At 38.7% G+C, this 13,722-nt stretch overlaps 1 protein-coding gene across 22 annotated transcripts in view; it reads left to right on the forward strand.

The window, feature by feature from the left end:
* KMT2C (lysine methyltransferase 2C) overlaps nt 1-13,722 on the forward strand; it is a 200,890-nt gene that overhangs the window by 104,382 nt on the left and 82,786 nt on the right. For 20 of the 22 annotated variants that reach the window (XM_064445046.1, XM_064445052.1, XM_064445047.1 and 17 more), the window contains 7 exons: nt 2,005-2,167; nt 2,861-3,032; nt 4,913-5,027; nt 5,854-6,026; nt 6,779-6,951; nt 10,407-10,520; nt 12,271-13,010. In XM_064445046.1, the coding sequence (XP_064301116.1) occupies nt 2,005-2,167; nt 2,861-3,032; nt 4,913-5,027; nt 5,854-6,026; nt 6,779-6,951; nt 10,407-10,520; nt 12,271-13,010 (1,650 nt within the window). The remainder of the gene's footprint in view (nt 1-2,004; nt 2,168-2,860; nt 3,033-4,912; nt 5,028-5,853; nt 6,027-6,778; nt 6,952-10,406; nt 10,521-12,270; nt 13,011-13,722) is intronic. The other 2 variants (XM_064445051.1, XM_064445053.1) reach the window with 1 other exon arrangement.

Genomic DNA, 13,722 nt, shown 5'->3' on the forward strand with positions numbered 1-13,722 from the left:
GGTGCTTGGAGTTCTTTCAAAATTTTATTTCCCAGAGATTTCTTAAGGGTTAATGATGGGATGCAACAAAGTATCTGTTGAATGCTTTCTTGAGGGGTGCATTTTGGACCTTAGTTCCTCCCAAGTTCCTGATCCTAGTGTTTCTTGTGGAGTAATATCTTAAGAAAAAGCGTGGCCTGTAGGAACTGGGCCTTAGCTATAATCTGGGCCATCTCAATAGGCTGTAGGAGCGTCAAGTGCAGAACAGTGCAGTGGGTTGTATGCTGTTTAATGTGCAGCTGTTGTTCATGGAGTTGGAGGCTTTGGGCTATATGTCCATTATTTCACATGTAAGTTCAGAATTTACCTTTTACAGCATCCTCAGCAAGTGTTTACTGAATATATAATTTCCTAAAACCAGTGTCTTAGATGACTTTGGTTTTGTTGGCAGTCCTTAAATGTAATTACTATTGCTACCTTCTTCACCTGCTTCAGGAACTCCATGTTATTGTTTGCTTATCTTTCTCCCCTCCTCTCCTCTGCATTTTGGCTGGTAAAGTAACAGAACACATCTTTTCCATACAGTTAGTAGGTGTTAGAGGCACAGGTAGAGGTGAGATTTCTTGCAGATCTGAAGACAAGACAGCACTGTAGCACAGAAACATGGCAGTAGCTATCCTTACTGACCCGCTTTAATTTCTGTGCCCAAGTGTTTTATCTTTTTGTACTGCAGTTGTGTTTAGCATAAAGTAATTTTTTTTTTTTCTTTCTCTTGTCCATGAGTTGTGTCGCAGGCAGGCATTTTGCTGAACACGTTAGTTTCATCTGGTTTTAAGAATGTCAGTGTAGATGTTAACACAGGCAGCTTTGTGATTTGTGCTTTTGTATGGGCTGGTTTTGATATCTGTGGACTTGTAGTAGCACTATTTCATGCCTAATTTCATGCCAGGCTTTGAAACGCAGAAGAATTGTGGTAATAAATATTGTCTGTGTTCTGAGAATTAAAAAGTGGAATGTAATTTTCTTTCATTTGGTTTATGTTCATATTTGGATGTTACTTGATACTTAAGCTAGCAATCAAACATGTCAGTGTTAGTATTATATTTGTATTATGAAAAACGAGAGTCCCCAAGCTCAGTTGTTGCTGTATGTTATGTATGTCTTCCTGTGAGCCACTGACCTGTTTTTTCTTAAGTTTACTCCAAATGTTGTGGTGCTGTGCTCTAGCCTTAAAAAGTGTTGTTGCCTTGATGAAAAAGTGCAAAATCAAGTTACAGTGCTTCAGGGACTGCAATGAATCTGAGAAAGAAAAAAGACTGATGAACTGAATCAGAAAGGTGTGGGTGATACATTACAAGCAGACTGATGGATTCCTTTGCCTCTTGACTAGAGAGCCGGAGGGTTATTGGATAGTTCTGAGAAATTATTTCTTTACAAATCTGACTATGGTCTCTAATAACAATCATGCTTATTTATGACTTCTCAAAGTTTGGTGGGGATATTTGTGTAGCCTTGAAAGGAGAGATGAGAAGAAAGTGCTAGGTTATGTAATGCATTATCATCTGAGGGAGAATTGTATAATGTCAATTAGATTTTTGGTAGAACATGATATTTCATTTCCATTTGCATTTCTGATTATAGTGTCTACAGTTTTACATTACAACTTACAGAGCTATGTGGCTTTTAGTTATAACAGCGTAGTGTGGTCTGCCTCTATTACTCAGAATAAGTTTCCAAGCCTCTTTACTGAAGGCATAGCTCAAGATAGATAACGTGAAGAAGAAAAATGCTTTTCTGTGACAAGAATCTCGGTCATCAGAGTGCATTTAGAGTGTGTTTTGTTAAAACATTTTAAGTTGGAAAGATCTGGGAGTGCCACTGAAAGACACTAGTTTCCTTCTCATGGGGATTCATTTCCTTCTACTGGCTGAGGTGTTTGTCTCTTAAATGAGGCTGTGAAACAGATCTGGGTGAAAAATTACAAGAAAAAACAGTTTTGAACAATTTGTTATGTTTGTTTTTCAGCGATGTGCATATTGTAAGCACCTTGGAGCCACTATCAAATGCTGTGAAGAGAAATGTACCCAGATGTACCATTACCCCTGTGCTGCTGGAGCAGGCACATTTCAGGATTTCAGTAACTTGTCCCTCCTTTGTCCAGACCATATTGATCAGGCTCCTGAAAGATGTAAGTACATGGTATTCAGATGGCACGATTATTACCAGGTTTTATGAAAACTGCTCTGTGGTAGGATCAGCTTAAGAGTGCATTTGTTCAGACCTGTTTTCCCAGTTCCTGTACCCAAGAATTCATGTATGTTCAGGTACAAGAAAAGATACAAGTTCATACTCTTCTGTTTTTAAAGACTGCCAGCGGTGCACGGCACAGTTAGTATTTTTCTTTGTTTTTAGTGACAGAACATTGGAAGTGTTTACTCAAGGCCTGTCTTCCATCAGGTTTTAGTTCAAGTCAGCAGGCTTGCTTGCTTGCCCAAGTTCAAGTTAGAGCAACTGTATTGGAAACACTTCAGCTCAGTAATAGGTTTAGATCTGTTAGGAGCTTTATTTTGTACTTGTTCCAGAGAATCATTGGTCCTAAAGCTCTCAGTTTTGTCTTGAGGAGAATAAAACTGTTTCTTTTGGTAAGACTTTATTAAGCTTTAAAGTGAATGTGCTTTTGTTACGAGAAGATTAGTTGAATATATCAGAAAACCAAATGAAAGGAGGAGTTATTAAGCATATTAATTAAATTTGAATTTCGTGAGAATGATCAAGTTTTGTATGTGTAAGAACTATGAAAGCATTTCTTGGCTTCATTGGGTTCATTGAATTCTTCATAATTTTGAATGAAATAATAATTGAAATAATTATTTCTTTGTAGCAAAGGAAGAAGCGAATTGTGCAGTGTGCGACAGCCCTGGAGACCTCCTCGATCAACTTTTTTGTACTACCTGTGGCCAGCACTACCATGGGATGTGCCTGGACATACAAGTTACACCTTTAAAAAGAGCAGGTTGGCAGTGTCCTGATTGCAAAGTGTGCCAGAACTGCAAGTAAGTGAGGCTTCAAGGACGTGGAAGGGATGGTGTGAGATTTATGTGCTGTGATTTTAAAACATCTCTTTTATTAACTGCTCTTTTTTCCAAAAAGTGCAGGTTATTTGCCCAGATATATGTTATGATATTATGTTAAGCAGCTGAATAAACGCTGTGTTAGGAACTTTCTTCTAAAAGAGCTGAGCTAGAACTCCTGCACATGATACCCTCCAGGTTCTGGAGAGCCACAAAACCTTCTGACTTTTTCCTCCTTTTATACAGGAGGATTTTTCTCAAATTTACCAAAATAACAAATTATTTTAATGTACTGCCTTTAGAGTCTGGGAACCTCTCCTCTTACTCAGCTGACTTTTCAACTGTGCATGTTCCACATACTGGGTAGGTCCCCTGCATTAAGCCCTCTCCTCTGTATCTTTTAGAGGCAACTAATGAGTCATTATGAAAACAAAAACATGACGTAATTGAGCAAAGAAAAAAAGTGACCTGAGTGATCATGATTGAATTGCTACACCAGAAAAATACTGAGACAAAGAAACCTAATTGTTGCGATATTATAAGGGTTCACTTAGAAAACTCTGGCCTCTTGTACACTTGTTCTCATATAACTTAACATGATGGGCACTGCAGGGTTCTTCTTTTGCTTGCTTGGTTTGGGTGTTTTGGTTTGGTTGGTTGGATGGGGTGTTTTTTTGTTTGGTTTGGTTTATTAGTTGTTTGTTTTTTTTTTAAAGGGCTTACTAGAAAAGAAATAGAGTTTTGTTCAGCTTTAGGCGGATCAGTTGGGACAGTATGAAGTAAAAAAGCCACTTCACTACTGCCTCATGTACCTATCAGTCAGTGCTTTCCTGTCTTCCAAGCAGAACACTTGCTATTTGCCAGCATTCAGATTCACCCACTTTAAAGAGTGTTCCCTGCTCACATGCAGCTGATAGCAAATGCCAGCAATGAAGTTATAATAGAGAATGTTTGAAAAAGTATCCCTAAAAGTGTTGTACTGGGTAATTATGATATTTGCTAACAAACCCTGTCTCTAGTGGAAAAGCAGAAGAAAATGTGATGTTTTCACACCTATTACTTTATGCAGTATGGCATTTTTATGCCAGTGTTGAACAACAGCATTTTAAGCATATCTCCATGCAAGGAGAAAGCATTTACTGTTCTTTAAAGATCTCAACTCTTCCAGGCAATGAAGTAGAATCTAGTATGTATAATGCCATATATTGTGAAGCTTAATCCAGTCAAATCTTGTTGCATACTTATTTATTGAATTATTTTATTTAAACTAAGGCAGAACACAATGCCTTTAGGTATTACCAGACTATTTGTCTTATTCTCTGCAAATTTATTTTATCGCTGAAATTTGTGGTGGAGCTCTGTAATACGTGATTGTAGGAAAATTGAAATATCTTCCTTTAATGTTTGTTTTGCTCTTGCAGTCTTGGTTGACATTGTAGGAGCTCTGGTAGTCAGAGGTGATGGCTCATTTTCTTGGGAAAAAATACAGTCAGACTGTTAGTAAGAACAAGTACAATTGCATGTTCTTTTCAGAAAGAAATAAAGTACGTATTTCAGATTTTGAACTGATTTCATTACAGAAAGGCTATTAGATCTGCCTACATGTGTGTAAATGATAGTGGCTTGATTTCTAGAAATTGGAATAGTTGCATGGGCTCAACGTTTGTTGGAGTAAGAATAGTGGTCTTAACTCATACTTAAATATGAATTTGGGGGCATTATCTTTGGAGCTATTTGGAGGTCATATTCATATATTTTCATGTGCTCAGCTATGAGTCTTCATGTTTAGGTTTGTCATTAAACAGATTTTTAGTTATGTCTTGTTTAAATAATTTTTTTTAAACACTTGTTACTTTTCTTAGACATTCTGGGGAAGACAACAAGATGCTGGTGTGCGATACATGCGACAAAGGCTACCATACTTTCTGTCTACAACCAGTTATGGATGCTGTACCAACAAATGGTTGGAAATGTAAAGTAAGTCGAAAGGTTACAGAATAATTTCTTATTATTATTTTGGGGGCCCAAATCTTGTTATCTGCATTGTGCTGTTCTAGGTGTATTGCAGACTGCTGTAGCAGCATCACATAGCTTGTAATTTCTGAAGGAATCCCACTTGTATGTAATCATGTGGCTCTACAGCTGCTCTGTGAGGGTAGCTGTCGATGCAATGGCTGAAGCAGCCTATGTAGGACAGTAAATCAGCACCATAGGGATAAAAACAAGTGCAGGGTCCAGGTGGAGTGGATAACCTTCACTTAATGATAGCTGTTCTCATGATCTAATGTAAACTAAAATGTAAACTGAAACCTATGCAGCCGTATTTGTATTCTATACCTGAAGGCTCTTTATTTTCAACTACTTCTTGCTTACCAGAACAACAGTTCTGCAGCTCAAGGTTCCTTTGCATTTGAGGAGAGCACGATGAATTTGTTGTTTTGTCAGTAACTTTGTGAGTAAGTGTAAGTAGTAATAAAAATACAACATCAGCGAAACAAAGGTAGTCCCTGTATATGAATTGTATGTAATTTCATAGTTTGTGGCAGTCATAAGACAGCTGAGGTTAGGAATAAAAAAATTTGGTCAAATAAGAAATACTCCTTTCAAGTCAGGGTGCAGTGCAAGGAAACTCTTCCAGCTGTTGCACAGGCTTTTCATGCTCTATTATCAGATCCTGGATAATTTATTAGTGTTATCAAGGACAGAAACTTTCTTTAATTCAAAACAGGGAAATGTCAGTTAATGGCAGTTCTATCACATTGTGAAATATCCTAATTAACAACTAAATTCTTGTGATCTCTAGAACTGTAGAGTATGTGCTGAGTGTGGCACACGAACAAGTTGTCAGTGGCACCATAACTGTTTGGTATGTGACAGTTGTTACCAACAGCAAGACAACTTATCTTGTCCCTTCTGTGAAAAACTGTGCCTCCAAGACTTCCAGAAAGATATGTTGCATTGTCACATGTGCAAAAGGTAAGAATCCTAATTTTTGTAAAATTTTACTAAAATACCTAAAGCTTATGGTGAGCTGTATGCATCGATGTGTTTCTGTGAAGGGTGTAGACTGTGTTTGATGTACAGTGCTCTAGTATCTTGTGCAAAATCTTGATACTTCATCTCTAAATACAATGAACAATAGTAGGTAGTCTTATTTTAATCTTAGCAACTAAGTATTCATTGGCAGTTACCTGAGGCGTACAGAGAAATATGTGCTGCTGCTGCTTCTTACATTGCATCTGTTTTTTGAGTGAGCAGAGTTAGAAGAGTCATAGTCCTAACTTGTAAGGACTGTTGTATGAATAGGGTTGTTTGCAGTGGTCTATTTTTGTTAAATTTTCAAGTAGGTGTTCTCTAATTTTATTTATTTGCTATGCTAGTAATTAAAAAGAAAAAAAAAGCACTATTTGGGAATCTTTTAAGAATGGAGGCTGTGTTTCTAATTCAATGCTATTGTATCTTGTTGTGTAGCGTCTCAGTATTGTTGTACATGTTGTGGTGTCCAGCTGGCTTTAGTGGCAGTTTAGGTCTTCATGTTTAAATTTGTTCACTGGTTGACATACTGATGTATCATGCTTATTTCTCTAAAATTCTCTGTAATAAAGCATTGGTTGCAATTTTTTGTTTCCCTATGTGAATGGAAAACGACTAATTTGTAGTTGATTTTGACTAGGATACTTTATATTTTTATTATTCAAATCACAGTCACACTAAATTAATTTCCCCAGGTGGATTCACATAGAATGTGACAGATCTCCAGGTAGTGAATTGGAGTCTCAGTTGAAAGACTACATCTGCACTCTTTGTAGACAAGGAGAGGGGGATCAGACTCAGTCATGTGATGTAATGGACACTTCTGAACTCATTCCTGGACCTGACAGTATAACAGGTAATCAAACAGGTAATCTTTTTATTTCCAAAATGCTTACATCAAGTATAAATACCTGCAGCTGTCTCACTAAGTCTTTTGTGAACCAGCCACTCGTATTCTACTCTGTGGAGTTCATCTATTCCTTTATTTAGTAGCAGCTTGTCAAGCCACCTGTGGGTGAGCTGCCTTCTCAGTATGCTTTCTGGCTTCAGGGTCCTGTATTAGAGACACAGGCAAGTAAGCACCATAATGGTGGCTCTCAGCCTTCCAGCTCCAGCTTCCCAGCCTGTAGCTGTAAACTTCTGTAATTTATTTCTGGATGTGGTACAATTCATAAATGTATCCATTTGACAGCCTAACTGTTGTATTAATCTGTGCCTAACTACCAGGCACCAGCCAGCTTCGGTAGATGTTCCTAGAGACATCCAGCTTTTCTGTTTCCCTCCTGCTACTTGTCAGTCCCCTAGTGCCTGTTCTCCTCATTGTGTCTAGGTAGGACACAGCAGCAGAAGCTGGACTATGTTCAAATGACAGGTATGTTAAATGAAACAGCTTTTAATTAAGTGTCCTTTTTCAAAACAATATATGATTAGTCATCTAGTTGCAGTAAAGTGTAAAGTATTTTTTAAAATATTACTCAGTAATGAAAGCACAGAAAGAACTTGGATCTGTTGATCTGAACCCAGTGGGTCATCCACAAGATCTCTGTAATGAACTCATAACTGAATGCCTTTGGGTATTTCACACCACACGTTCTGTTGCATTGGACTGACTCTCAATCAGGCTGAATTTCCTGAGAGAAGTGCAGTTGTGGTTAAATTTGGAAGGAAGGTAAAATCTAACAGAGGGAGGTGATGGTCTCACTCTACACTGCTCTGGTGTGGCCCCATCTCGAGTACTGTGTGTAGTTTTGGGTGCCTCAATGTAAGAAGGACATCAAACTATTCAAGTGTGTCCAGAGCAGGGTGACCAAGATGGTGAAAGGTCTCGAGGGCAAGACTCACGAGGAGCAGCTGAGGTCACTTGGCTTGCTCAGCTTGGAGAAGAGCAAGCTGAGGGGTGACCTCATCGCAGCCTACAGCTTCCTCAAGGTGGGGCAGTGGCGGTGGAGGTGCTGATCTCTACCTGGTGACCAGTGATAGGACACGAGGAAATGGAATGAAGCTGCATCAGGGAAGTTCAGACTGGACATTAGGAAAAGGTTCTTCACTGAGAAGGGGGTTTGTTCACCAGAACAGGCTCCCCAGGGAAGTGGTCATGGCACCAAGCCTGTCAGAGTTCAGGGCGCATCTCGGTGATGCTCTTAGTCCTATGGTTTAGTTTTAGGCAGTCCTGTGAGGACCAGGGAGTTATGGGTCCCGTCTAACCTGAGACATTCTATGAGTCTGTGAACTGCATTACCACTGCCGCGTGCATTTCTGATGCCTGAACAGCAATGCTTGTGCATTGATCTTTTGTTAAAAGAAATAGATAGCTCAGTTGCATAAGTATCTGTGTTCTCCAAAGCCAGATAATTTTTGACTGGAAAGGGGAAGTATAGGACTATAACAAAACACTCATTTTTGTGTGTTCAAACTGATGTTTTGTGTAAACAAGTCATTGTCTTTGATGTTAGCCTGTACACTTAAGTGCCTACCTTTTGTGAGCAGTAAAGAAATGATGAAAAAGATAATCCTGGAGGAAGGGCAGTGGCAGTTGGTAAATATGTAAAGGAGCAGAACAGCTCTGTCAGTGAACATGTGCGCTGAGTTAGGAAGAAGCAGCGACTTCAACCTTTGAAGATCACTTCCATTTCGAAAGGTTAGTAGAGGCTGTTGGTCTCCCAGGCAGTGTATTTAGAACGTTTAGGAAAGTCCGAGTAATACCCAAAACTTACACTTGAAAAACTCCCAATCCTCTACTGAAAACCCTTTTAAATAAGTAACAGGTTTATTTGTAAGGCTAAAGTTTTAAGTAATCCTTCTGTTAGGGTTTCTAGCTAGTGGAAGCATTGACAAGCATACTCTTCTCCCCGGGGAAGAACAGGACTGTCATCTCAACTACTAGGAGTAATCTGGAGCTATTACATCAGTACATTCATGCAGTGTTTTATACCCAGGAGAGCACTTTTGTACATTAAAATCAGATTTGGAGCCAATCTAAATGATCATTTCCTCAGAGTTCAAATAATACTTTAAAGTTGGCAGAGTCTGAGAGCAGTTTTTAGGTGCTAAAAGTAGCATCACCTAATAGTTCCTGGCTTTTTGAACTTTAAAGAGACTTTCCCAAACAGAAAGCTATATATGTTTGACTTTGTTGGTGCTAACATCCGTAGAGGATCAGTTCCTTTTGAGCTAACACTTGCTATATACTTTTTTTTTCCTGCTCCTACTTTGTGTAGGGCATTTCCTTAACTGAAAAACCTTTTACATGAGGAAAAAAGTATTTCCTGTTTCTGTCCTCTATAAAGATACTGTCAGCCAAAGAAGCGCTCAGTAGTGCCTTTTCCATGCAAATTCCTTTATTTCATAGAATCGCAGAATCCCAGGTTGGAAGGGACCTCAGGGATCATCTAGTCCAACCTTTCTAGGAAGAGCAGAGTCTAAACAAGATGGCCAAGCACCCTGTCCAGGCAACTCTTGAAGGTGTCCAATGTGGCCGAGTCAACCCCTTCCCTGGGGAGATTATTCCAATGGTGACTGTCCTCACTGTGAAAAATTTCCCTCTGGTGTCCAATCGGAATCTCCCCAAGAGCAACTTGTGTCCATTCCCCCTTGTCCTCTCCATGGGACTCTGTGTAAAAAGGGAGTCTCCATCTTCTTTGCAGCTTCCCCTTAAGAACTGGTACACGGTGATGAGATCCCCTCTGAGCCTCCTTTTCTCAGGGCCGAAGAAACTCAATTCTCCCAGCCTGTCCTCATATGGCAGCTTCCCAGTCCTCTGATCATCTTGGTATTTGGCATGAGGAACTTACAGATTAAGGTGTCCTAGTTCTAAAGTGGCAAATTTAATTTTCATGTTGTTGAACAGGTAGATTGAAAATCAGTGTTCCAAGTGCCGATAGTAGGTGGAACCTCATATCTATGCCAAAAGCCATTGCAGTATTGGTATAAAAATTTGAAGCCTTCATGTTACAAATTCTGTTGAATTTAGCAAACTGGAATTTGAGAAAAGACCTTTTGTATTGCTCAGTTCTTTGCAGAGTTCTTTTGACTGTGTAAATTGTATTTTCACAATTAGGTGTATATAATTGCTTTACAGACATTTTTCACTGTGTGAAAGGTATAAAATAGCTTCATTGTCAGTAAGGAAATGGCTCTTAATCTATAAGGAGTACTCTATAGTCTCCCTAACCTTCTTATTGACCTGAGTTGCCCTAACTCATATTGTATTGTTAAATATAATTTTCTTTAGCCAAAAGGTTAAACAGTAACACCAACTACTGATGCCGAAGTAGTAGAATAAACATCATACAAATTTTGATAACTTCTTTGCCTCTCCTTAAGCTTGTACAGACGAAATGGAAATGGAAAGTGGTGGAGAGGATGCGACATTTCAGGAACAACCCATTACTGGTGATGGCCCTGGTCAAGAGTCAGCTGGTGGATGTGTCACAGATGGTAAGAAAGAGTTTTGCGTTCTGAGAAAATGCAAGTACTGAGTGCTCAGAACCCTCTTCCATTCAGGAAGGTTTGTGGTACTTCATAAATTTCAGAGGAAAAACTTCCTGGAAAGCAGTAGGAGACTAATTGAATCAGTACTAATATCTGAACTCTCAAGCAAGAGAATTAACCTTTTTGCTGAAGAATTATTTTACTGAAGGCAAAGATAGTCTTCAGAATATTGGTGTGGAAGAAAGTGGTTTTACTTGTTTGGTGGGACTGGCTTTCTCCAAAAGCTGAAAGTGCCTTTATATACTGCAAGTTTATAGTAAAAAACCACTATCTGTTGCTATTTAAATACAGTCACTCACACTTTATTTTTTCAGGGCATGATTTAGGAGACATGGTAGCATTGGGTTGACAGTTGGACTTGATGATCCTAGAGGTCTTTTCCAACCTTAATGTTTCTGTGCTTCTATTCTATGATTCTGTTCTTTTCAATGATTCTCTTCAGCTCTTCTTTGTAGCTGCAAATAACTGGATCAGATTAATTTCCCCTGGTGTGTTTTGGGGCACACTGTACAACTTCTTTCGAGTTTATGTGCTTCAGCTCCACAAGCATCCTTGGTTAAGGATTTCTTCTTTTCTTTCCCTTTGTAAAGAAAAGATTATTTGTTTAATAAACAGATGTACTCATCCAGACAGGGTGTGCTGTAGTAGCTGATAATTTATGTTCAGGGACTAAATGCATCTTATCAACCACACATGAAGTACCAGCCGAAGAAAAGGATACAAATAGAAGGGTGGCTGGGTCAAGTCCTCTAAATGTGTTAGTGACTGATATCAACGGTGGAGAACTTTACAGTATGTCCCGCCCACCTCCACCCACTGTTGGAGGATGGTTGCTCTAAGGACAATCAAGGAACCTGCATTTAAAGCCAAAGCAAAAACAGAATCTCGCAGATTATCTGTGATCACTCTGTTATGCATCACAGTCTGTGGTATAACAGCCATGATTTAAAACTACTAGTCTTCACAATAAAATGCTAGGCTTTCAACTGTAGTGACTGAGGAGGTTGTAGCAGTGTGAATTTAAAAGTGCAAGTGTAATAGAAAGTAAGCGACCTGCAAGAGAAGCAGGGTCCATCAAAAGAAGATATGAAAAGCTGAATTCAGAGCAAAGAATGTGATTCTCCATGGAATGGATACAAGACTCTGGAAGTCCTTGGTGAAGAAAGTTGTGGATGAAAGGTGCTTGATTGGTTCAAGGGAACGCTAGACAAATATTTTTGAAAGAAAACCATGAGACATCAGTAAATTAAAAACCAGCATCAGCTGTTTTCATTTCAGGTGATTTCCTAAAGACTGAAAGAGCGCTAGGAGGGAAATGTTTTGTATTTGTACTTGCCCTGTCCTTCTTAGCTGTCTGCTTTTTGGAAGTGTTGGGGCAGTTGCTTAAAATATGATAATTTATGCTAACATCTTCAATAAGCAGAAATGAAAAATCTGTTATTTACTCTGCTGCATTTCCAGGGAGGGGAGAGAATAATGATCAAACAGTAGGAATATATACTAAAAATATAGACTACTATAAACATAGGTACAAAGAAAGTTACTTACGAAGTATATTTTAAGCTGTGTATTAAATTCACTGAAGTAAAGTGATATGTACTTGGTGTACTTGATGTGTTCCAGGTGTATTTGTTGACCACTACACCTGTGTAAGTTTTTCTTTTTTGCACTGAGTCTTTTATATGGTTGTACTTAGTTACAGGCATATCACCAGAAGAAAAGACCACAGAACTGGAAACAGAAGCCTCTGCTGAAATTAATTCAGCTGAAATGGAAATGTCTCCTAAAAAGACACCAGCATCTGGTGAGAGTCAGACTGAGAAAATGATGGAAGTGGTGGAAGGTGTTCAAGCTGTAATACAGCAGGAATTAGACAAACAAGTGGAAGAGACACAGCTGCCACAGGGTAGTGTGGAGGTATCAGAAGTATCCACAGTAGACTCTCGGTCTCTGTCTTCAGTACCTGAGACCATAACTGTGACGCCAGAAATACAGGAGACTGAAAGTAAAGGAGGTATTTGTACCCCTGTAGAACAACAACTGGAAATAATAAAAGTTCAAAAGGATGTAGAAAAAGGAGAAATCCATGAGAAGTCAGACACACCAGCTGTTCTAGAAGTAGAAGCTATGTCTGCAAATGAAGGTGTTGCAAATAGTTCACCAGTTGGAGACAAACCCATAAAATCACCAGCTGAGACTTACCCCTCACTTCCCCCATCAGTTAATATAAACAAGACAAATGTGTCTTCCTCGCCGGATGTTTCATTAGACTTGCATTCTGCACGAGATGTACAGCACAGTCAGCCCCCAGCAGTGCCTTCCACTGCTGGAAGCACTCTCCCAACGACTTACATATCAGTCACTCCAAAAATTGGCATGGGAAAACCAGCCATCACCAAACGCAAGTTTTCTCCTGGAAGACCCAGATCAAGACAGGTAAGCATGTAGAATATTTCATTATATATTTATTAAGCACATAGTACAAAATTTGAGTATAATGCATTAAATTCACCTGTTTTTTAGAACGTAGTATGAGTTTATTCTAAGTGAATGCGTAGTTTATTTTTTCCAGAAGGTAGTTTCATGTTAAATAATTGAAAGATCAGACATCATAAAGGTTCTCTAGTGAGAAGTAAAGTTTCCTTCAGCTCATGCTTAGAACAAAATAAAAGAAAATTTGTTATATTTTTAATACATATGCTACAGATGCAGATACACATAATGCTGTGCCTTTTAACGTATCTCTTAATCTTTTTCATATATGCATTTATTTTGGCTAGTACTTTCAAAGTGTGTTAACATTTCTTAAACTGGCTTTATAGAAAAACCTGCAACAACTCCTGTTTCCATCATGCTGCCAGATATTATCTTGATCATCGTTTTTAATGGTATTGCAAATAATTTGATGGGTTTGTTACATTAGCAAATACCGCATAAGAACTGTCTGGTACAAATCATTGTGGTTTAACTAGGATTAAATTTGATAAGTGAAAAGAATCCTCAAGTCTGTCACCTTCTGCAATGTCTTGCTCTCCATTCAAGTTGTGTAGTTGTGAGGAAAATAGTTCATCAGTCTGTAGGATTTATGTTGTGTTTGCAAAATTCTACACAAAAAGTATGTCAGTGTGACAAAATGTTTCATTTCCGT

The sequence above is a fragment of the Phalacrocorax carbo genome, chromosome 2 (assembly GCF_963921805.1).
Source record: "Phalacrocorax carbo chromosome 2, bPhaCar2.1, whole genome shotgun sequence".
In the NCBI taxonomy this organism is placed as follows: Eukaryota; Metazoa; Chordata; class Aves; order Suliformes; family Phalacrocoracidae; genus Phalacrocorax; species Phalacrocorax carbo.